Genomic DNA, 24,991 nt, shown 5'->3' on the forward strand with positions numbered 1-24,991 from the left:
GATATCTTATCATCATTTGACATCTTAGGCGTAGAAATATGTAATTCCCTTGCCCATGGTTCGCCGAGTGACACGAGGAGCAGCATTGCAAAACTGCCACATGGCAAGAAAATTTTCAGACTGCAGTTCAGCACCACTATGAGAGGCTTATTGCCGCCATATTGCCGGCAAGCGTTGTCCAATCTTTGGCAAGTTTCTCGAAACTGGATCGGTGCTTCACAAAGCTAGCAGCTGCTACGTAGCACCACCACTGATGAAAACTGTGAAGTCCTTGAGCTGGCATTCACACAAAGCTATATTTAAAAAAAAAAAAACTTTCCAGAGGGCTGCACTGGAACTCAACATCAACCCACGCGAAAAAAATAAAAATAAAGTGATACAGTTTGACCAGTTCAAAAACTTTAAGCGGAAGACTATGGTGCTCAATAACTTGGTACAAGCTTCAAGTATACTTACATAATTGCAAAGCCTAAACTATCAAACACTGATGGCCTATTTTCAATTGATACATGGAAAAAAAAAAAGTGTACAGTGACTTTTGGGGCAACCTGTTTTGATTAAGCGGCAACAAATGTGGCCCATTTTCAGGCCAGGTTGCTCCAGTTTATGGTTCAACTCTCATCTTTTGAGGACCCAGTCAGTAAACAACAGATGGTTTTTAGACCTCGATGTCCCATAAACGCCATCCCCTGCCCTCCATCAACTCTGCAGTCCCCGTCTCATACACCGAAGAGGGAAAATCTGAATCAAGAGGAAAGAACGGACGACAATGTCCAATCGACACCGTCCCTTTGTTTAAACCAAATGTATGATTGAAGTGCATACAAATGAACAGAGCTATGTCCAAATGACTCCATTATGAAGCAACAAAAGAGGAAATTCTCTGCATACTAAAATCATCAAATGTTTACAGAATGAAGCTGAGTTACGCCGAATACTGTTGAAGTGTCGTCAGCATTGTTTACTGGCTCTTCTTTTGCTAAATGAGGTGTTTTTCCCCAAAATCGAAAGGTCAAGAAGCGCGGTATGACACGCACTAACTATGGAATTTGCACATCCTGGAAAGCGTTGTGCATGTGTGTGTTTTGGCCCTTCGGTGGTATTCCTTTGGCGCAGCAGCATCGGCACCCGCAGTGAAAAGGGAGCGGGACCGCGAGAATGAAGGACTCGGACCAACACAGGAAAAGTAAACAAACGCCATTCCGCTACTAATCATGACGATGGCTAAAGGTCAGAAGCCTAATCTGACAGATCTATCGTCAGCCACTGGCCAGCGGAGAACTGGTCCAGCTCCAGGGGAGCGCTGTGTCATTTTAAACACTTAATTGTTTGGGAGCTGATTCCAAGGTGCACTGGAGTTTGCAATATGAAAATAATGTTGACGGAATCATGGCTGGTGCCAACACAAATCATTTCTAGAAATTCAGCTTTTTGGAAATTGTAGAAACCGTGAAGATAACATATTTGAAGAATGCAACCCGTGGCTATGGCTGCCTTTGCTACAACGCGGAATACGCCTTGCGTTTATTTCAGTCAAGAAAACAATAAGTTTCGTTTTATGCTGTTTGTAATTTACTCTTGGTTTCGACATATTGGCACAAGTAGTTGCTGCTTCGATCTCGGATAGAAATAGTTTTGGTCCTCATATTTGAAAGATTACTTATGATGCAAATTTGCCCCACTGTTACTGTTATGTATGTAACAGTGGGATGGAAATGCGGAACAGTTTGCTCACAGACACATTTTACGAAATAGATAACTGCGCACTAATTTCACACCCAATGGGTGGGCAGGCATTCAAAGGCTCCACTATTTTTATACAAGCAATAACAAGTCAATTTTCCATAGTGTGTCTCCTTTAAAGTGATCTCAGGGTCTAAATTTTCGTAAGCTTAATCATTGTAAAAAAAATAAAAAAATAAAAAAGTAATGCTCATCTAAGTAACTGATAAGTGCTGGTTGTCATTCTAACAAAAGCCACACGAGCCTTTAATTTTAATCCTGACAATCATGCATCTTCATCAGTTGTTGTATGTCGGCTCTGTTGTGTTCTTTGCGCACAAGTTTAGAAACTCACCATCAAAGGCCTTATACTGTCCTCCGAGGGAGACCTGCAAGGAGCGTCCGGCGTCTTTGAGAAGTCCCTCGACCTCTCTTCGGCTCAGCATGGCTAGGTTGTCCTCCATGTCGCTGGTGCAGCAGGTGTAACCCTGAGGACAGATGCGCAGGTGCTCCCCTGGCGGGTCGAGAAACAGTACAAGCGAGGATGGGAAAGAAGCACAAGGAAGGAGAAAGAGGGAGAAAAAGAGAAGGGGGAAAGGCATTAGTAAAACTGGCTCTGTCATTGATGTCAACACTCAGCTACTTTATAATCATCTGAGGAGCAAGCATGGACATGACAATCTCGGATAAGCTGCAGTGGCTGCGTTGGCAGTTGACGGAGGCATGGGCTCACTCGTCACTCGATTACCTGGCGAGATGCAGACAGGTCTCTGGCAGCGGACTACTAGCAATGCACACAATCAAATCGCGCATGTGCGAGCGTAAACGAAGCCTGTCAAAGTTTCTCCGTCTGCTCTCAAGTCGCGCTGCTTCACATATTGGAAGAAAACCGTGTCAAACGCAAATTGCACTTGAATGAGGCAAGGCTGTTTGACGGATAAAACGTGGGTGGCGTTCATTTACATTTTAAGCGACGTTGCCTTCGACTTCATATTTCAAGCACAAATTCTCGGTGCCACACACGCACATTCTAATGGGATTGTGATGCCTTTACAGAGATATTAAAGCTCAGTTTGGGGGATTTTAACAATATGTATATACTGCACATCTCAACACCACTCAATATTATGCAACATGCATTATCTTTGATTGATTGGTTATCCTTAGATTAGGGTTACACAAACAGTGATGAGTGTTTTTTTTTTTTTGCGATTTTATTGATCTATTACACACACACACACACACACACACACATAGTTAGGAACGTTAAAGAGTTGCTTAAAGCATCACATGAACAGAACTATCTGATATCTGATGTGAAAACGAGAACGGCTTAGAAGTGAACCAAGCATCATAGGTTGTATTGCAACTTCGGTCGAAAATGTCAAACTTGTGTCCAGAATTCCCCGGCTGAACCAATAATACCTAATAAAATGTCTGGGATGTCTACTAAAGTGTCTGGTGGGTATGATTACACAGACATGCAACACATGGAGGAAATCGATATTCTGGGTGGAGGAGAGGAACTTTTGCAAAGCTTGCATCATACTGTATGTCTAAAAATGAGAACAGAGGGTTCGACTTAGCTCAGGTGAATTTTATACTCCTGGCGTGTGTACATGTCAATGATTATGTGTCTGCCAAATTCCCCTAACTGTCCTTTAAGCGTCTCATCCGGGCCAATTTTGAATCGTAGCAATTAAAGGCAATTTCACCCCCTTCAAATGCAAAAGCAAAGTGGAGTGTAAGGTGACATTGGGAACCTTTCAGCACCTTCTCAACTGGTTATGCTGTGACTCTCACCCACATACCCGCCAGTGGAGAACATTTGGACTTTGGAGAGGTGTCTGCGAGTGTGTGTGTGTGTGTGTGTGTGTGTGTGTGTGTGTGTGTGTGTGTGTGTGTGTGTGTGTGTGTGTGTGTGTGTGTGCGCGTGTGTGTGTGTGAGTGAGAGAGAGAGAGACAGGAAGAGAAAAAAAAAACTGCCCGGGGAGGATAAGTAGTGGAGATGAGATCACAAAGAAGCAGGGAGGAAAACAGCATGAGAAAACAGGGGAATGAAAAAGGGAAGATTTATGTTGAAATAATATATATTCTGCTTAGAGGTCAGCTGCAATCTGTCAGCTCCTTGGCTGCTTCTTTAAATGCCTGCACCCTGTGTGTGTGCGTGTGTGTGTGTGTGTGTGTGTGTGTGTGTGTGTGTGTGTGTGTGTGTGTGCGTCCTATATCACTTCCCTCCAGTACAACCTGCTCGCTGCGTGTCATTTGAAAGGACATGCAAAGAATACGCACATAAACATACACACACACACACTGGCAGTATTAATGTCAAGTCTCGATAAATAAAACTCAGCATGATTGTTTTCCAGAGAAATTTTGCAGGTGTAAACACATGCAAGGGCATTTACGCACACGCACACACACGCACACACACGCACACACACACACACACACACACGCACACACGCACACACGCACACACGCTCGCAACACGAGCCTAACAGCTATAAAAGGTCGGCTGCAATAGAGCATAACGGTTCTAAGAGGCTCATGATACAAACATGGCCGACTCTATAAACATCACTGTGTTTGTGGCCGTCAGCTCACATCTATTCAGGTGAAAGCACTTCAAACAAAGTGCAGAGGGAACATGTTCCGAGCGACCAAACACGTGTTTTCTGACTGGACTCATCGAACGTAAGCAGAACAAACAGCCCTCAGTAGACACACTGCCACTCCATAAACCACTGCCAACTCAAACCACAATAACAAACAGACTAGAATTTGAATTCTAATCAAAAATATAAAAAAAGATATAATGGGGCCTATTTCCTTGCCCAGCACAAGTCTCGTGCAAAACACACCAACTGTGAGCATGGGTGGATTTGTCTTTTTTTTTGTATTTTTGTAGATGTGCATAGTTAGACATGGATGTTGGCTCCGTTGTGGGCGTGACCACTGTCTACTTGTTTCCCGGGCCCTCATAAAAAGTATGTTTAAAAGGATGATTTCCACTTGCTATGTAGCCAGGTAGTTTGCCAGAAGTTGGTTTGTTAGCCACATAATGTAAGTAGCTCACTAGATAGTTCGTAGCAAAAAAAGTTAAATGTTAGTAGCTGAGCATATAGCAGTTATCTTATAGCTAGGGAGTGAATTAGCAGTTTGTGTGTACATATCTAGGTAGCTAGTTAACAGTTAGTTCATCAAGGTACATGGCTAAGTAGCAAATCCTGCAATTTGTTCGGTGCATCTAGATAGCAGCTAGTTAGTTAGCTACATAGCTCAGTAGCTGGTTAGCTAGGTAACTTACGTAACTTGTTAGCTAGCTCAGTAGCTGGCAGTTAGTTATTATATCCACTTGTCACCACAATCTGCAAGCAGTGACCAAGTCAGGTCGTGTGTGTGTGTGTGAGAGAGAGAGAGAGAGAGAGAGAGAGAGAGAGAGAGAGAGAGAGAGAGAGAGAGAGAGAGAGAGAGAGCGAGAGAGAGAGCGAGAGAGAGGGAGGTTGTCAATGGTTTTAATTGGTTGTTTTAATGCTTTTGTTTTATATGAGGCATTAGTGGATAACAATAATCCTTTAACAAGCAAATCAGTGCAGTCGTTGATGATTTTTTGATTGGTATCTTGAAATGGATCCCATTTGTCCGCGCAGATGCACCTAATGTTGTGATGGTAGGAGGAAAAACGTCAAGATGAAGTGAAAAACACAAAGATTCAGCACTGTTTTGAATTAACATTTCTTGGGATGTTTGGGCTTCTAATGCCAGACGTGAAGAGACAGCCAAAAGCCTGCTTTCATTACATATTAGAAATCTGCTTCTCATACATTAGAGATTAGCCCATTTTTTGCTGTTTCCTGTCTTTATTGCTTCTAAATCATCCCTACAGCCTGAATAAACGTCATTGCAGGCATGATTGATGGGCAAAACATGCTCATAACACAAACGCTCACATCCTGCATACAAATTCGAGGACATAGAACCACACACGAACAACTGGCACCAAATTCAATGAGCTATTCAAATATATTTAAATCAACAGGGTTGCTGTTCCGCTTTCATCAACCTCCCGCTGTGAGGCCAATCAGCATGGAGGCAGCAAGCCAATCAGCCGCCTCAACAGTACAATGAGTGTGTGTGCGTGATGATTTAATAAGGTTTCGTTTTTAATGGAAGCCCATAGCTGCGCCCGGGCACTCTTTCCTTCTTTCTTTTGACAGGCTCGGATGCTAAACGGAGAAGAGTTCCTTAACCATCCGCTTATCGGTGTTCACCAGGGTGGAATGCTCCTATTAGTGGGATGCATACGAAGGGTGAGCGCATTGGGATGAAGCGTGGTCGGGAATGACAATGCACGGGCCTTAAAAGATGACAGCAGACAAGCAGAAATAAGAGCGGCACGGGAAATGAACAATGACTGCCTTCATCTTACGTAGGTGCACTTTGTCACGGGTGTAATAAATTTCAAGTTTTGCGTGTGTGGTTGAAGATATTCGTCATTTATTGTTTGAAGTGAACCTTTGTTTTTATGTCTGATTTTCACTTGTGCAGCACTTTGTATGAAGCTGTGAATGGTTTAAAGTGCTCTATAAATACATTTCTGTTGAGTTGAGACCGGCGCTACTGCGAGCAGCATCATTTTACCGTTCAGAAAACCTGCACTGGGTTAACTGAGTTCAAATAAAGATTTTCTTTTTTTTTTTTTTTGTTTTTAATATGACATTATCTGAGCATGTTTACGTTTATTATTGCACACTGTTGTTTTGGTGCTATTTACGATGAGTATCCTTGGTATACAGTGGTACTTCTACTCACGAAAATCTCTTCAAACGAAATTTTCAAGTTACCAAACACCCCGACTGGAAAATATTGCCTCTTGTTACGAACTTCCAAAATTTTCTCGTGAAGAATTCGTGAACAATAAACCAATATACACTTGATCAAGTGATTACGGGTTTAACCAATGACATATGTCGATCCATTATTTCGCGCCGCTGTGACCAGCCCATTATTCAACATTTAAATCTGTCCCCGAAAACATAGACCGTGTATGTCGTACAGCGAAAGACCCCGCAAGTTACCCGGGCTGCCAGACCCACAGGCTCACAGAAATAGCTTCCTCATAGCAGACGAGTGGAAGATATACAACACGGGAGTTAGACATTTGGATCAGCAGACCAGTCGACCTTTTGTACGCTAAATCGAACCAATCACACGTTATTATATCCCATTGGGATACATTAAGTCATTATTTTTACCTTATGCAAAATTCCCATTTATTGTGCAGTAACGTAATTGTCACATGTATTTGTTACATATTTTGATGCATGTTTATGCTTTAGAAAACATTTATGTCTGAATTTTGGGGGGGCTTGGAACGGATTAGGGCATTTACATGGAAAACACATCTCAACTTCCAAAATTTTGTAGTTAAGAATTTGTGAACAATAAACCAATATACACTTGAACAAGGGATTACAGCTTTAACCAATGACATATGTCGATCCATTATTTAGCGCCGTTGTGACCAGCCCATTATTCAACATTTAAATCTGTCCCCGAAAACATAGGCCTTGTATGTCGTACAGCGAAAGACCCCGCAAGGTACGCGGGCTGCCAGACCCACAGGCTCACAGAAATAGCTTCCTCATGGCAGACGAGTGGAAGATATACAACACGGGAGTTAGACATTTGGATCAGCAGACCAGTCGACCTTTTGTACGCTAAATCGAACCAATCACACGTTATTATATCCCATTGGGATACATTAAATTTATGGACAATCCTCTACTACACCCACTGATGCAGCACTTCTTTCTATGTGCAGATCACGGTCAAATTTGGGAATAAATTCTCTCCTGCTGAGTCTCAACATCTCATTTTCCCTTTTTGGGGGGGTTGGGGTGGGGGGAGGGGGGGTTCTCATGTGCTGTACTGTAGAGCTTGAGTCTATTCCAGGACACTGGGCATCAGGCAGACTTTCATCCTGGACTGGTTGCCAGCCATTCACAGGTCTCTCACATTCACAGTGAGTGATTCAGTGAGGGTAGACAACCATGCATTTGGAATGAAGTCACTTACTTCAATTATAAAACAAAGGGGACAACGTTTGACCAGCGACCTAACTAGACGGGAATAGACTGACTCGATGGTCCATTCAATGAGAAAATGACTTCCACAGCAATGTGTACTTTTTTTTTTTTTTCATTCAAACAGCAATGGCTGGGATCACTTAATATTATATGACCAAAGTGGCCCTCTGAGACTGATTCCAGTTGGCTAGGGAGCAGCAGAAGACACTCCGATGATGAGTCAGCGTCGAATATCACAGGAAAAAAGAGAAAATGGAAAATAGTTGTTATCGCTTGCAGGCGCAAGGAATAAAAATAAGCCCACTGAGAATTACCTTTAATGTTGAACAAAAGCTAGCATGTTTCATTGGTTTTCTATGTGGCACTTGAAAGTAACTTTAACAATAATGTAATGGGGAGTCAAGTAAAACCACAAACGGTGTCCACTGGCATTTTAATTTTTTTTTGTTTTATTACCCATAGCAATAAATGTAGAACAGATGCAGTGATATCAGACTTCAAAGCTAGTGTGACAGTGTCACTGTTCACGAGGAAATGGATTTGACATGGACATGTGTCATGTTACACACATTGCATGTATGTATAAAACATGTCTGGTGCAAAGACCGAGTGTGGGAGCAATTATTGAAGGTTTTTTTTTTTTTTTTGTTCTCAACATTTTACAATAAGTAGCACCTGAAAAGGCCCGAGTGTTCATCCAAAAGTGTATATTTAATATTATTGCAAGCCACAGTGACATTTTGTACAGTTTGAACGTAACACTGCACTTAACAATCGGAAAATAAAAAGACGACTGGTCGTTCAAAAGATGCTTTCAAACAGTCTTTCAAAACTGAATGCTAACATCTTGTACTTCTAGTTAAATCAAAGACAACCGAACTCGACACAGACCCAAGGAAGCCCGCCTAACACACTTTGACAATCACTACATTTATTTCCTTGTTACGATTGACGAAAACGCAAGACGACATCCCATATCGTACACTCCGGCACAGATCTATTTTCAGAGATCAGTCCTCGGGTATCGAAACTTCCATCTGACCTCTACCGGCACATTCAGCACATGAACATCGAGGCCCCGACCTGACTCACACAAATCTGATTTAATGAAACGCTTGTCAAGACCCAATACGATACTTGATCAGCTTCCTCCCAAGGTTAAGCAACCCCCTGAATGTTAAACTCGCAATATTCGTGTTGCCGCGCTCAAAAGGGGGCCGGCGTTTACGAGTGACAAAACAGATGAAGAAGGGTTATGCTGTGATTTTTTTTAAAAGCACGTTTGACTGACTGCTCTGATAAGCGCGCAGGCGTGTCGACTTTTCTTTCTCTCCCAAGTACTTAGTGTTGTTCTCTTGTCCGCTTTTATCGCTTGGACACAGCGAGCAAACACACGTTGACGGTGTTTACCCAAAAGAGCGCGAGCGCCAGTTGCTCTCATTGGTGGAAACGACCTGTCGGAATCACTGAGCAGGTCCGGTCGCCATGTTGTCAGGGAGACCGATAGCTCCGTACGCTTTAATACCACGCGAACCGGACTTATTTATTTATTTATTTATTCTACTCTTTGCTCGTTGTTTTTACCTCCCCCAACCCTGAACGTTTTCGCCTTGCTGAAAATTCATTTGATACAAATATATACGAAGCCGCACACTGTCTTAGTCACACCCTTCTCCCGCAGGTTGGAGACTTGTCTTAACTTGAGCTTGTCCATGTGTCATTTCACTGAATCATGTGCCGAGGTGGAAAATCAGTGCAAAGTCATTTGAAGGGGGGGGGGGGGTGGGGGGGGGAGAAACGAATGTCAAAGAAAGGGAGCAGCTTTGAACAGGCTGACCTCATTTTGGAGTCTAGAGGACTGGGCGTGTTGTTGTGCTGTATTTGTGTGTGCGGGATGGATGGGTTTTCCATTCATGAGCGAGCGAAAGTTTTTTGACGCAAGGCATTAACAGTTGACGTACACGTCCTGTCACACGATACACACGAAAGAGAAATGAATCAATAAAGGGAGCAACGGGAGTGGGAAAGGTTCAACATTTCTTCATTTTAGGGACATCACATTTGCGAATTATGTGTTTGGAGTTTTGTGGTGACAGTAAATTAAACACGATTCATTTGCAGGTACATCTAGCTAGCTGTGTGAATTACCGAGCCATGTGAATGACTTGTAGCGATCTCTGATTCAAGTTTGGGATTTTAAATACAATTTGATTGCGACGAGTCATGATGTCAGTTCACGATTTTTTTTCATTCACTTGAATTCAAAACATCGCAGATATCTGCATTCACTTTTGACCGTGTCGATCAGAATTGCTGCTCGTCAAAATTGTCATGACAAGAAAATCGTTGCATCGTCCCCTCTCAAACTGGGCCGTGCCGAATCCAGTCGTCATCCCACAGAATCCAAACGAGTCTAATCGTTCCACTTTATAAATCGAACCGATCTTCAATCTCATCACACCCCATTAATCGAGATATGTATTGAATCTTTTTTTTTTTTTTTTTTTAATGGCGTACCCCAGACGCAAGTACGATGTTAGGAAAAGGCTCAGTCGTCATCCCACAGAATCCAAACGAACGAGTCTAATCGTTCCACTTTAAAATCGAACCGATCTTCAATCTCATCACACCCCATAAATCGAGGTATGTATTGAATCTTTTTTTTTTTAATGACGTACCCCAGACGCAAGTACGATGTTAGGAAAAGGCCACCGTTTTCAAGACAAAAGTCTGGTCACAGGTTTTAGTAGGATCACATTCAAATTTTGTGGGTCTGTGACTTTAAAGCTGACCATTGAATCAATTAATTTCTCCTTCATTTTTTTTTAAATTAAATTTGACTTTGCTCGTTCAATTCCATTTCATCCAAAAGACAGTTAACACTTGAATTACAATTTTTCAAATACAAGCGTGCCCCGTGAATGACTGACAACCCCGTCCACGGTGTCGTATGCCTTTCACATTAACGTCAGCTGGGCGAGGCTCCGGCTCCCAGCGATCCTGAACAGGCTAAGCTGTATCGAAAAAAAAAAAATGGATGAATGGATAAATTAGTGGTGTTTAAAGGCATTTTGTACTGTCAGCATTGGAATTCCTACTTCTGAATAACACAATGTACACTCCATTCCCACATCGCGACTATCCTGTGAATTTGTTGGTACAACGAACTATGCATAGAAACAGAGAGTGAATGCAGCTCTGTGCTTGTGCACAGGTATGCAAGAGAGAGAAAAAGACTTTTTTTTTTTTTTTTTTTTTTTAAGCTTGACTCCTCTCCCAGCAAAGGCTTTCTTTTGTGGCAAGCCTCATCTCGTGATGGTGACAGAGCAAACAAAGCAGTCAAGCTCGCTGCGCTGCTGCACCTCCGCAGAAAAGAAAGATGACCTGCTGTTGTCGGGCCAGTCAAAGAAACAAGAAGCTCCGAAACATTCGGGCACGTCTCGGTTGTTGTGAATGGTGAAGGTGGGAGAACTGAAGATGTCGTAAGGTTTATACAAAGGAAAAAAAAAAAAAGTGATAGTCCTAAAACAGCTGCAGAAAACAAAATGTTAGCCGAATAGCATAATTTCTGAATGTGTTTGGGAAAGGAAAAAAAAAACACAACAGATTCACATCTTCACAATGGAGTGCTGCATTGTTCGCCATTTTTCTACGATTTCACCAGTTCTCTTCAAACTATGATATATTTCGAGACTACTCTTTCAATTGTTGAAAGAGCCGGCGGCACGGTGTTTGACTGGTTAGCGCGTCCGCCTCACAGTGCAGAAGTGCAGGGTTCGATTCCAGCTCCGGCACTCCTGCGTGGAGTTTGCCTACGTGGGTTTTCTCCGGGTACTCCGGCTTTCCTCCCTCATTACAAAAGCACGCATGGCTGGTTAAATGGAACACTCCAAATTGTCGGTGTGAAAGTGAGCACGAATGCTTTTACGTCTAAACGTGCCCTGCGATTGACTGGCAACAAGTTCAGGGTGCACCCCGCCTAGTCGGGATAGGTTCCAACACACCCGCGACCCTTGTGAGGATAAGCAGATTAGAAAACGGACGGATGTCCAAGGAGCCCTGTTTCAAATCAATTAAAAATTCAGTAATGGCACGTTGAATTCAATCATAGCACAAAAACACACCATCCAGTCACTACTCAACCTCATTCTTTTCACACAAATAAATGGAGGTTTGTTTTGAAATTGGAAACACTTGCTGCATAATTAAAGCCCTCACCGCCGTCCTTTTATTGAATCCCGCTTGATATCTCTTTTGCTGCTTTCACGGTAAGAGACTTAAAAGTTAAAACTTCAATCAATCGGAGCTTTACTCCACATCGCCAAGTGAGAGGAGTGTTAAATATTGGATTTGCTCTGACCAGAGAGAATTTAAAAGCAAGTCAAACTAACTTTCTCAGTTATTAGCAGAACGTATGGCCAGGTCTCTCAAACTAATTTTAGTCATTCTTCAACCATTCCGCCGCCTATACTGCACCTCACATGCCCCCTGCCCAGGAATCTGGGCTCCTGAGGAAACAGATCCATACATGCCAGATCCTCACACATCACGCTGTTTTATTATTTGGTTTGTGTGTGTGTGTGTGTATTTTTTTCTGAGATGATTTTTTGCATTTAATGGCACAGCAGTCGTAACTTTGTGCAGGGGCTGCTTGCGTTACACCTGCTGTTTGATCATAAATTAACAAGGCAGCAGAGGCGACAATTTTAATCACCGCCTCCAAAAAGAAAGGGTTGCGCATGATGATCCTTTTGTGCTCCTGTAAACGCAACGTTCTCAATCGGGGCTCATAACCGGTGAGTCACATCAAAAGTCAGATCTGAAAAAACGGTCGTGACACAAGGAAAGCACTGTTATAGCAAAGTGTAAGCATGCCAAGCTGTCTTTTCTGAAGTCAGGTCAGGACAGGCTCGTACTTTCTCGCCTTTCTTCGTCAGTGCAAGTCAGCAAAATGTCTTGTCAGCAGACAAATACGCAGTGATGACATACAGACGGACAGAAAGGCAAAAAGGCCAACGAAGGGGCGGGGGCAGGGGGGGACGATAGGGACGAAGCCAAAACAAACATCCCAGTTTTGGTCAATCTTGTGAGGATCTCATGTCATTGTTCTCTGCGGGTCACCACCATCGCTCATGTACCAAACGTCATCTTCCGGCCTTGGCGACAACAAGTGTGGGCATTGAGCAGCGATCAGCGAGCGGGCCCACAAGCACCAGCTGTGTGCCTGCTTACTGGAAAAAAAAATCTTTGTGGGAAGTCGTACTGCCTTTCAGGATGTTTGCGGTGCGCTGGAATCATGATGTCAAAATTCCTTTGAGATGACATCGTTCCATCAGATAAAGAGAAACGTAGCATCATTCTGCTTTTGAAATTAGAATTGGAGATTTATTCATTCATTCATTTGATGGATTTTTACCCCAGATTACTTTACGCCTCTCCAGAGGCGAGATACACCCTGGACTGGTTGCAGGTCAATCCCATGTGTTGACAAACAATCATTTCTATTTTATGGGAGTAGAAAACGTACTTCACAATAAGTAGCAGTTTGGCAAAATACTCAACAATTCATCAAAAAAAGAGGCTTGATACTGTTGAATGTCAGTCCCAGTTGAGGTCTACCGTCAAAAGTAAATACAAAACAAACAACTACACCTCGTGCATTTCAAAAAGACCCTGCTAGCTTAATGCTAACACTAATGAACATCTGTTATGACTGTGGTTTGGGTTGGAGACTGATGTTTTCAGTTGCTACGGCCTTTTTACGCTTTCACCTTGATTTTGTCTTTCAAGGATTGGGCACGGTCTCTCGGTATTTAAACTCAGCTAAACTCAGGTTGCTCAGTGACACGTCAGAACACGAAGCTTTCTTCCATGCCTTATTGCATCCAGCCCTGCTCTCTGTTGTTGTTTTTGTATCGAGAAAGACTTTTGACTTTTTCACTGTGCTGTATCTTTGTTGCTAGCAGGCTACTTCCTAATACACGTGGGCTGATGTCACCCTTTATTCTTTTAACTTTTTTAACTCTTCAGCAAAGTGGCAATTATATTTGGAGGGATTTTAAAGTAATGCTCACAATTCAGACCAGCACACAACACTTGAGTGGAAAATTCATTTGAGACTCCCCGTTACAAATGCTTGTGGAGCATTTCACGCATTGTATAAATATTAGCTTTTATTTGGCCATTTGTGGATGATGAATCTGTTGTTAAGCCTTTTAGTGACACGCCGAAGGGGTTTGCAATCCAACGGCGAGTCCGAGTGCCCATGCAGGGGCGGCTTTATGGTAGCATTTTGACAGGTCAACGTATCAACTGTGCGAAGGAATGTTGGTGTTTTTCGCTCGGTGTGCCTCCTTCTAATCCCTCTTTCAATCCCGGCCTGAAAGAGGCCTTTTCAGAGGTTCTTCTTTGACACATGCGCACACACATACTCACACACACAAAGGAAAGAAGAAAAATCTGCTCTCCTGAACTTGGAAGTTGTTGCGCTTGTGCTGAGCGTTTTCCTCTGTGTTTACGTATACTTTGGCTTCAAGACTTCAAGGTTTTAGATGTTTTCTTCTGTCATTTGCAAGGTGATTTTTCGTTTCCTGCAAAGCTTTGCTCCTCTCTGCCGCCTTTATCCTCAGATTTTGTTCGACATGCCTGCCTTTTTCAGATCAAAACAATTCTATTTTAGATTCCTCTCCGTGTCAAAGTCTTTGAAATGTTCCGTCTTTGCATGCGTGACTCCTCATTCTTGCCAACCACCCACCTGCAATGAAGCATCTAACTTACTAATACAGAGTTTGTCGTCATTCAAAAAACAAGCCCCCCCCTTTCCCCTTTTGAATTATTAATATGACTTGTGAAACTGGTGGGAAAAGTTTTCCGTCGGTTTCACTGCACTGGATTAGGATTTCCGAGCGCATCCCCGTCGGCTTCTTGCTGTGGAAAAGAAATGTAATTATCAGATGTAGTCAGCCGTGTGATTCTTAATTGAATGCTGAAATAGCAAATGAACTAGTAAGGTTGAAAATTAAACAGGAGCGCGTTCTATCACAGCTCATCTTTCCAACATAATAAGCGGAATGTCCTTTCCTTAGTTGGTATCCAAGTGCAAAAAAAGGAGCAGGGGGGTTATAAAAAAAAAAATGCAAGTTTCATGAATGGCTGGGATGTGGTAATGGGAGCGGGACAAAGCTTCTCGCTCACTGGAAAGAGTCATTAGAAAGTGCTGGCTTGGACTGAAAGCCTCGATGGTTTCTCCTCTCTGAGGGGAGTTAAGGCCTGAGAGAAGCAGCGAGGGAACGTTAATGGGAGGCCACAGGGAGATGGACAGGCCACTGGCTCTGACTAAAAGGGTCCACGGATAACAAGGAAGACGGTGAGGCTGAGGGTGGGCAGACTCACACAGAGTATGAGGAGACATTGAAGGCACCATTTTGCCGTGCGGAATTACACAAGTGACACTGTCATATAAAATGATTAATTTCAACTGTTTTTTTAACAGCATAAAGGTGTCATCAAGTGTCTCCCTTAAGTATTTCTTGCTAGCTAGCAAGCTAGCATATATAGTTTTTCATCGATCTACACTGGCAATTTAGAGTGACAGGCAGGACCATTAACAATGCGTAGCTAGCTAGCTAGTATTTCTCGCTAGCCAGCTAGCTCGATGAAAAACTATAAATTATTTGAAGTCAATGTGGAATACTTTTCAACACATTTCGGTGCTGCAGTATGGCGGTTGGGAATCATGGCTATGAGGTACACAGATTTAGTGAACAGAAATATTTAAGCGGCGATGCAGAGAGTCAGGAGATGGGAATACATAGAAAGAAAGGGGAAGAAAAAAGTCCTTGACATATGGTGATTGAGTCTGCTATCCAATTGGAAAGTAATTCCAAAAGAGGAAGGAAGCCTGGCAACAGGCTAAAATAAGTGCGATAAATCATCTCTCTATTTATTTTGGCGGAAGCTCCCTGGAATTGCCAGTGGATCCTTCTCGTCATCCACTCAGTTCATTCGGAATGTTGTTGCCAAGAGTGTGACGACGTTTGATGCCAAAGTCCTATTAAAGTGCATCTCCACAGTGTCTACGCCATATCAGCCACTATAATTAAACGCTACTGTACCTTCCCCAGCCGGCAAAGCTAATTTGCCGCCACCTGCCCCCCACCCCCCACCCTCAGCCAGCTGTGTGGAGGAGTTATAAAAAAATGATATGGAAGATTGTCGGACCTGAATACGTGACTCAAGGCCACCGCTCCTCTGACATCATGTAGCCTGACAAAGCCCATCATTGTGCGCCCCCTCCTCCTCAAATGCGCACCCACACCCAAACGCGCTCACCAGCACCAGTCATCAAACAAAAAGAACACTGTTAATTAACTTCAGATCTATCAACGAGCATGTAGTCAAGACAAAGCGGGCGGGTGCGATCATGCCCCACTTCGTGGCGAGATGGAGAAAAAGAAGAACACCACCACAACGTGTGGTTGTTTTCATAGATTGACATTAGAAGACGAAGGGCGGGGGTCCACTTTTATCTCAGACGTGCGCCCTACTGCGTCTGTGCAACAGGTGTGCTGTGTTTATATGAGTTTTGGAGCCTTTGTGTGCACTAAGCTTTCTACAGGCCCTGACTGGAGATATTCTGTGGATCTGTCAACTTTGAAGCTGCACCAAGACAAAGAAAATGCCACAGTTTTGAAATACTTTTACAATAACTAACTTATCTCGAAAGCCTTTTGATAAATATTGTACAAAACTCTCTCCAAGGAGGTTGGAGCAGAAATTACAAGAGAGTCTTTGTCCCATCTGTATCTAATTTATTTTTAAGGCTAATGTAAAATGTATTAAGTTGTTTTGATGTCATATTTTGTGGCGTATTAATGGTTTGTACTCGTAATATGAGCAATTATTGTCGAAACATTTACGGTGGGGTTGTCATGACTCATGTTTGTTCACTTTTCCCAGCAGGGCTTGGTCCCTATCCCTCGAAAATAGCGAATGCCATTTGAATTAAAGATGGAATCCACATATAAGTGTACGGATTTTGCTCTCGTTCTCAAATTAGCCATTTTTGCCCTGTTATTAATGATGAAAGTGTAATATGGGGACCATGAAAACAACATTTTCCCCTAATTATCCAACTGCTCTGCTGGGCTTGTGTTAATCATCTGTAGGAACTGCCCCCCCTCTGCCCCCCCCCACTCCCTAACAAAAAAAAAGATGCTTACACTTCATTGTTACTAGATATGACATGAAATAACTAATATTAAATTGAGCTTCTCAGGAGCAAAAACTGACCTACATTACACCTCGATATCTTTTCACACGAGTATAGAAGTAGAATGCAGTGTTTCCACAGTAACAGCCTGTAAAAAAAACAAAAAACATGGCCCATAGTGAGGATTTCGTTTTTCTGCTTGTAATCATTGGGGATGTTGTTTGTGCAAGTATGCCGTTTGTTTATTTTTTGGGGGGGGAGCTTATAACAGATGGCCTTAGCCCAATTTATCGCTGCAGGTTACGGATGTACTGCTGAAATGTTTGCACTCATTTTCGTCAAATTTTGACTCAATTAAGAGACATTACGTGGAAAAATACAAAAGTGTAAGATAAATTTGTAAAATTGAGTATTTCATTTTCAGACTAACGTTGTGGATATATATATCTATTCATTATTTTATTTTTTTAGCAGGGAGTTTGTTTTTTTTTCAGGGCCACTTGTAATGTTAGCTACTTGTACTTCCCACAGTGTCAGTCCACTCAGATTGAAGTCGTTTGTTGTCTCGCACGATGTCAATTATGTGAAGTTGAGCAACATCTATAAAGCACTATACAAAAGAGGGCGATAATATTTGTTCAATCTGGCATTGACATGGAAATCTCGGTTCGGTATATTCAGAACATCCCATCCCTAAGAAAACAATATTGAGTGAAAATTTAAAAAAAAAAAAATTCTAATTAAACACATTTCAGAAAAATCACCAGACATGTTTTGATTCACATGAAAACAAAGCAAATGACGGACAAGAAAAAAAAAAGAAATAACTATGGCACCAAGGCGGGTTGTAGATCTTGGGTGTTTTTTGCCGCAGAACAGCGCAACGTCAGAGAGCAACATCAAAGTCTGCTTTGGGCTAGAAATAGGGGAAAACAGAGGAGGAGGTAGAGAAGGCAGCCAGGAGTTATAGCCTCTGTCCCCTCCTTTGAGAATCACTACTTCAAAAAAATGCCCAGGAAAAAAAAAATCCAATCCTAAGGTGAATGGAAGAAAAAGCCCCTTCACTCTAGGGACAGGATTTTTATTTTAGAGTCTTATTATGGCGCGTGTCTCGAGGCAGCATCTTCGCTTTCCTTACTGACTGCACTAATCACTGCGGGGATGGTTCGCCAGTTAACCCGGGAAACTGTGTGCATCCTCAAAATCACTGTGTGTGTGTGTGTGTGTGTGTGTGTGTGTGTGTGTGTGTGCGTGCGTGCGTGCGCGCGTGCGTGCGACTGAGGGCTTTACAAGTGCCTCAGGCTCTTTGAACTACAAGGATAGACTTGCTCATAATTTAAAAAAAAAAAAAAAAAAAAAAGTCCTTCATGTTGTTTAACAAAACATTATGATTCTAAAAAACATCTCCAGAAGGACACACAGAAGCACAGCGGTGACCTTCTATAACATCTACTCTTGGAAGAAAAAAAGAGAAAAAAAACCTACTATACTATGCTGCCAAGTGAAAAACATAATTTCACTTTGCATGCACATTAAAGCTGTTGAGGGAGGGCACACCCACCAAGTATGTTGCTACGTTGGTTTTCTGGGCTGGAAATGGGTTCACATGTCAGACTTCCTGCAGAGTGCCTTCAATGTGCCATTCCCATGGACCACCAGTGGAAGACGGTAGCTATATATTCTTCGTAGGTACTCATGGGAAAAGTCAATCAAAATAGCTGCGAGTGAATGTTGATGGATGGACATGCAAGTGGATTGCTGTGCAGGCAGCCAGTCCGTTTAACACAATAATGAATCAAACAACCACCCATCTCCCAAAATTTTAATTACAGTGGCGCCATGAGAAACGAGTGACTTAACTTAGTTGGTTTTAACAAGATATATGTGCCGCAGTCAATTTAATTCAACTCACTTCACAACTTTTCAGCAGCAGCTTGACAAAGTGAACATTTCATCAAAAGTTGGTTTCAGGCTGTTTGATTCCATCCATCCATCCAGCCACTTTCTAATCTGTTTATCCTCACGAGGGTCGGGGCGTGCTGGAGCCTATCCCAGCTGACTTTGAGCAGTAGTACACCCTGAAATGGTTGCAAGACAATCGCAGGGGCACACACAGACGAACAACCATTCGCACTCACACTCACAATTTAGAGGGTTCCAGGAACGTGCCATGCATGTTTTTGGAATGTTTGATTCCACTCACCATTTTAAGTTTACTGTCAAATTCAACAATAAACAAAGAGATTTACACATTCGGTATGTAAAACAAGAAAACACAATTTAATATTTATCGACATGCTAACATTAGCATTGGTAGTAGCAATTTTACAAATACTGAATATTTCATCAGAAAGGGTTTTCAAGCTGTTTCATGCCACTTCCATTTGAAGCTTAGTGTAAAATTAAACGTTCACAAGAAAGAAAATTACACATCGTGATTTAAAACATGAAAGCTACTTTGTCTTAAGATTGGGCCGCTAGCTTAATATTCAAGCAAACACAAATGTACTTTAGACAGATAATATAACAATACTCTTTATCCTCATTAAAAAAAAAAAAAAAAACCTAATATTACAGCAACTCATGGAGTTGTAGTATAGTAGTAGGCGAACTATGTTCTTCGTTTGTGTCTGCATGACTGTATTATCCAATTCAGACTCCCGGTATCCAAAGTGGGTCCACCACAAAAAGCAGCACACTGAATTGGATGCAGCATTGAATCATGATTCCTAAACTGTTTACATTCCATCTAATTATGTCCTTGCACATTATTATCGCATGCTGTATTGCTCATTTATTTATTTATTTTTTTAACTAGTGATGAATGGCAACCTCATTCATTTCACGACGGAGGGCGGATTTGAGATGCGAATGTTTTGTTTTTTTTTTTTCCTCTCACTCTGCTCCAGTTAGGTGATGGACATCCGTGGACCACAAAAGCCCTTCTCACAGTAGGTGGCAATAAAATAATAATCACATATAACACTACCGCTGCGAGCATGTTCAGCGGGGTATTTATAGCAGTGCAATTGTGCATTAGCCACTGTGTTCTCAAGAGGGAGGTGGGCTATTTGCAAAACGTGGGGAGCTCAGGACAAGCGGGCCCACTTGGAACGACCGCAGCATGTCATTTAGCCGCAGAAGAGCGGCTGAGCCGCCAAACACAATAACCATCCCTGCCCCGTTGGAGAGACAGTAAAGTGCTTTTGTAAAAAGGTAACAATAGCGAAAGCTGCATGCAGGGAGAGATTGCAACCTGACAGGTGAATGTTCTTCATCAGAGCAACTCGAGTGGTTTCCTGCCAGAGTGGCGAATGTTCTTCCAGGTTACATTTATAATCCATTCCATGCTATTCTATAGAGGGAAAACCAAAACAACACAAACACGCACACAATACTATAAATAGAATTCAAAATACATACATAGCGCTGTGTCATGTTGTCAGTGCACTCTGATGTATAAGCCTGAACATGTAATTACTTATGGATGCTCAAATGTCACCACTTTATATAGTACTGAGTAAAAAGTCCAAGGCCACCACTAGATTTGTTGCTTTTCCAATAGTCACAGATTTACAATTCGTGGATTTATTTAAAATCTGTCCTCTGTTGTTACCTATAAAAAAAAACCTCATCTATTTACCAAGGAACTATGTTAAAGTGTGTTGAGGAACTACAACTAGACAAAAGATGTGCCTTGCCACTATCTTGGTGCCACCAAACTATGTTGAGGTCAACTGAGGAGCTTCATTTCAAAAAAATGTTGCCCTTTGCCATCTTGTGTCAGCTATAAAAATAAAAAAATAAATAAAAAAACATTTTTTGCACAACAGCATTTTGAAACTGATATCCAGGTCTTTATCATGTCTTAGCTGGATTACCGCAATACAAATTATTTTGGAGTTAACTTCCCAGAAACGTTTCCGGGTGGTTCAAAACTATCTACTCCTAAGACTCACAATGGCACCACCTATTTGTTCGTCCCCAACCATGAATCACCATGAAGTAGGCTGCTAACCAGAAAAAAAAAAAGCTGGGGAAAAATAAAACAAATGCGGCAAGGTCTGTATCACTTATGCTTGACCTTGGTGGCTGTCTGCGCTTTCCTGCAAGGCATCCATCCGCACGAAGAAAGAATGTCCGATTTGTCGAGTGCACTTGTCCAACAAGCCACACGCATACAAACACACGTAAACACAACGGGACCAGTACAATGCGCGGTTCCAAACAGCGTGCCAAAAAGAATGTCGGCTCTCTTGCAATTGCATCCTAAACTTAAGATATGAAGTTGAGGTGACTAAAACAAAAGCAGTACAAAACAGTTGCCAAGGACACAGCTAGATCACAATTATGTACAAAACTGTAACAGTAAAATGTTAAAATGTGATTATTATGGTGCAAACCCAACTACTCCGTGACATGAGAGCTTTCGGTTTTTTTTTCCAGTTACTGGCAACCTAATGAGGACAAGCACTAATGAATGTGAAATCAGGCTGTTAGCAGAGAGTGATTTGAATCCAAGCAGCACACTTAGTGGCATAAACACATCCATAAACATTAATTTATGTACCGGTTGAGAAGCCGGAGCCTAAACACGGAGCGGTAGAGACAGAGTACAACAAGCGAAGCGTCCAAATGCATGAGCAAAACTTCTCGCCATCCTTCGACATCAGCATTGTGAAAGGCGCCCAGACCATTTATCCCGACTGTCTGAAAACAAAAAAACAAAAAAAAAAGATGAGCAGCTGTGCTTCATCAAGGACACAAAGCCAGCAGAGATGAGGTGAGGCTGGCAAAGAAGCTGAAGAAAGCTTACGAGGAAAAGAGGGAGCTTAAAGCTGACGAATCGAGCTGGGATATGAATCGGAGAAAAATATGTTTTCAACTTGAAGAGCATTCAATATTTTTCAAAAGGCAGTTGGATGGGGAACAGACACAGGAAAACTTGAGAAAATGAGAACATCCCAACAGCATCGCGCCGTCACGGCTTATGTCCAAATGGAGCTCCTCAACTCACGTCAACGTAGTTCCCTCGCACCCGGATGTCACGGGATGGCGGAAAAGCATTTCTTGCGGCTACCATAAAGCTCCTTAATTCACTTCAAAAGAGTTCCTCGGTGCCAACCGCCACAAAATCGCGCAAACAGAGTGAATGTGACCTTATGAAAAGCAGTGGATAGAAGAATCCGCAAGCTGCCAAAATCATGAGCACGCAGGGGGAAACACCGGAAACCACATTTTAGTGGGAGCATTTCATCCATCACTGCGCATCTCCAGTTGGGAGTCAACTTTTGACTGAGCAATGAAACAGACCTCAAGGGAAGAATGTGATGGCGTTAGCAGGGTACCAAACCCACTAAGAAGACACAAACCACAGCAGGAAGCCGTGCACTCCAACACTGTCGATATTGACAGACATGCACACGAGATGAAAACACGCACCAGAGAAAATCAATATGTTTAAAATCTATGACTGCAACTGCAAACCCGTACAAAAAAAATATATGTATATATTTTAAATAAATACATTTTTAAAAATATTTTAAACAAATAAATTCATTTAAAAAAGAAAAAAAACCCTAATTATCCAATGGCCGGCTTCGATTTGTTTACTGTACTTTGCCTGTATATATTATATGTACGTTGTTGAACAATGAAAATTCAAACATTGTATAATTTTCTGCAAATGTTAGCCTACACTATGTTGAGACCTATTGAACTGTGATTAACATAACAAATTGTAATGGCAAACCAAAAAAAAGTAGCTTATGTTCTACACACAAATCATCTATGTGGCACATGGACGACGGCCAGTCCAACTTATGCACAAACTAAGAAGACAACTAATATTTAATTTGTCAGTGAGGATGTTTTTCCTCTTTGAGTTGGTATTTTGATTAGAAAAAACTCCTTTCACCACAAACTGACTCATAATTAAAGTACCAGTTTTATCAACCTTGTGCCATCTCTCTTTTTTTTTTTTTTTTTTTTTAAGCAGCTGGAAGATCGCAAAACCAATGAAAGATTTACACCCAAGGCTTTTAGTTAAAACCACATGCTGGGCCAAGAGAAGCACACTCTCACACAAAACAGAGCAGATGATACCACAGGCAAAAAAATCACTGCATTAAAGTCGTGAGGTGAAAGGTGAACACGCACATCAATACGGTAAACCTATAGATATCGGAAAAATGGGGTTTTACCACTTAAAATATGCTCACATTTGCACTAGCCTATTGATCAAAAGAGAGACAAGGAAAAAAAGCAAAAAAATGCACAAGCAGGCATGTGTATATAAATGTCCACACGGTCTAACGGGCAAAGCAAACACATTAAAAAGCGTGCAAGGCGAGCAGCCATGCGCTAAGCTCAAGTTGAGGGAGTTCATTTTGAAGATGTCAAATATTTATGAGAGAGGAGGACTGTGCTGGGGAGGAAGATGGGGAAAATAGGGAAGAAGCAAACGCGGGCACTCCGAGACAAATGAAACCGAGCGGAGTGGTGGAAGTTGTCCTCCCTTCTTACTGAGCAGAGGGGGGTTGGGGGATCTAAATAAGTCACTGTCATTTCGAGTTCATTAGCTCACCACTTGCCATCACCCCTGCGGGCGGATGTAGGGTGTGCATATTAAAGACGGAACTACTTGTAACACGAGTTTCGGCTTGTAAAATAAAATAGCTACACAAGGGAAATTGACTGTGCGTCCGGGAACCTTTTAATATCACTTCAGCTCGGTATAATGTTGTTACAGTATGCCACGTCCACGGAACTCAAAATCCGTCCGAGATGAAAAATGAAGTTGCACTGTGGGGAATCGGCTTGTTTTTCGGTGTCATTTCATGTTGAGAATAAGGCCTTAAGGGACAAGCCAGGCACACGGACGCTGCCATAGTGGAAGGGTGGCGAGTCAAGAGGACAAGTCTCGTTCAGGATGATGATGGTGATCATATAAAAAAAAAAAAAAATGCAAGGATCTTGACTGAGTCCACAAAAATGGCGTTACACCACCTGCGCCACGACTTAGACCTGCTTCTATCTGGTCCAATGTCGAATCGATTTTCTGTCACCAAATAGTCAGGTACACCGGGGCGTGTCATAGCAAATGCCCTCGGCCCGCCGGAATGTCCAGAATGGTGAAACACGGTCTTTCAAATTCCCAAACACATTGTTGTGCATCAGTAAAATTGTTTTCCACTTTTTTAAAAAATTTTACAGTGGAGCGGCATCGGATTGCTAAGCGTATCCATTCCTTTTGAAAAGCGTGCTTGTCAATTGAGTTCAATGCTCGTTTGGATTTTTACATGAAATTAAATGAAGACCTTGAATAAAAACACTTGAAATTTGGATCACTCTGTGTTTACAAAGCAAAGACAAAAGCATGACCTCAAACTGACATCGCCTACCTTGTGCACAGACTTCAAATTCCCAAACATATTGTTGTGCATCAGTAAAATTGTTTTCCGCTTTTTGAAAAATTTTACAGTGGAGCGGCATCGGATTGCTGAGCGTATCCATTCCCTTTGAAAAGCGTGCTTGTCAATTGAGTTCAATGCTCGTTTGGATTTTTACATGAAATTAAATGAAGACCTTGAATAAAAACACTTGAAATTTCGATCACTCTGTGTTTACAAAACTAAGACAAAAGCCTGACCTCAAACTGACATCGCCTACCTTGTGCACAGAGAAAGAAAAAGTCGGATGTGTTTTTCTTTCTTTCCATCAACTGGTGCATTGTGTGCTTGCTCATATTGTGTTGACTGTTTGAGACAAAAAAATGCAAGACGAGTTCAGCAAGACGAATTTGCTTTTGCAGGAGAGCGCTGATGTTTTGGTTTTTGGGGTGAAAGGTTTTCTTATTTGCGTGAAGAGTTATGCAAAAGGTGGCCCGGTGGACCAGTGGTTAGCGCGTCGACCTCACAGTGCAGAGGTACCGGGTTCAATTCCAGCTCTGGCCTCCCTGCGTGAG

General features: G+C 42.2%; 1 protein-coding gene across 1 annotated transcript in view; it reads right to left on the bottom strand.

Annotated features, from left to right (window-relative positions):
- LOC109506871 (glypican-1-like) overlaps nt 1-24,991 on the bottom strand; it is a 69,464-nt gene that overhangs the window by 31,219 nt on the left and 13,254 nt on the right. The window contains exon 2 of the mRNA XM_019855881.1: nt 2,078-2,236. Within this exon, the coding sequence (XP_019711440.1) occupies nt 2,078-2,236 (159 nt within the window). The remainder of the gene's footprint in view (nt 1-2,077; nt 2,237-24,991) is intronic.

The sequence above is a fragment of the Hippocampus comes genome, unplaced genomic scaffold (genome assembly GCF_001891065.2).
Source record: "Hippocampus comes isolate QL1 unplaced genomic scaffold, H_comes_QL1_v1.1 scaffold114, whole genome shotgun sequence".
Classification (NCBI taxonomy): domain Eukaryota; kingdom Metazoa; phylum Chordata; class Actinopteri; order Syngnathiformes; family Syngnathidae; genus Hippocampus; species Hippocampus comes.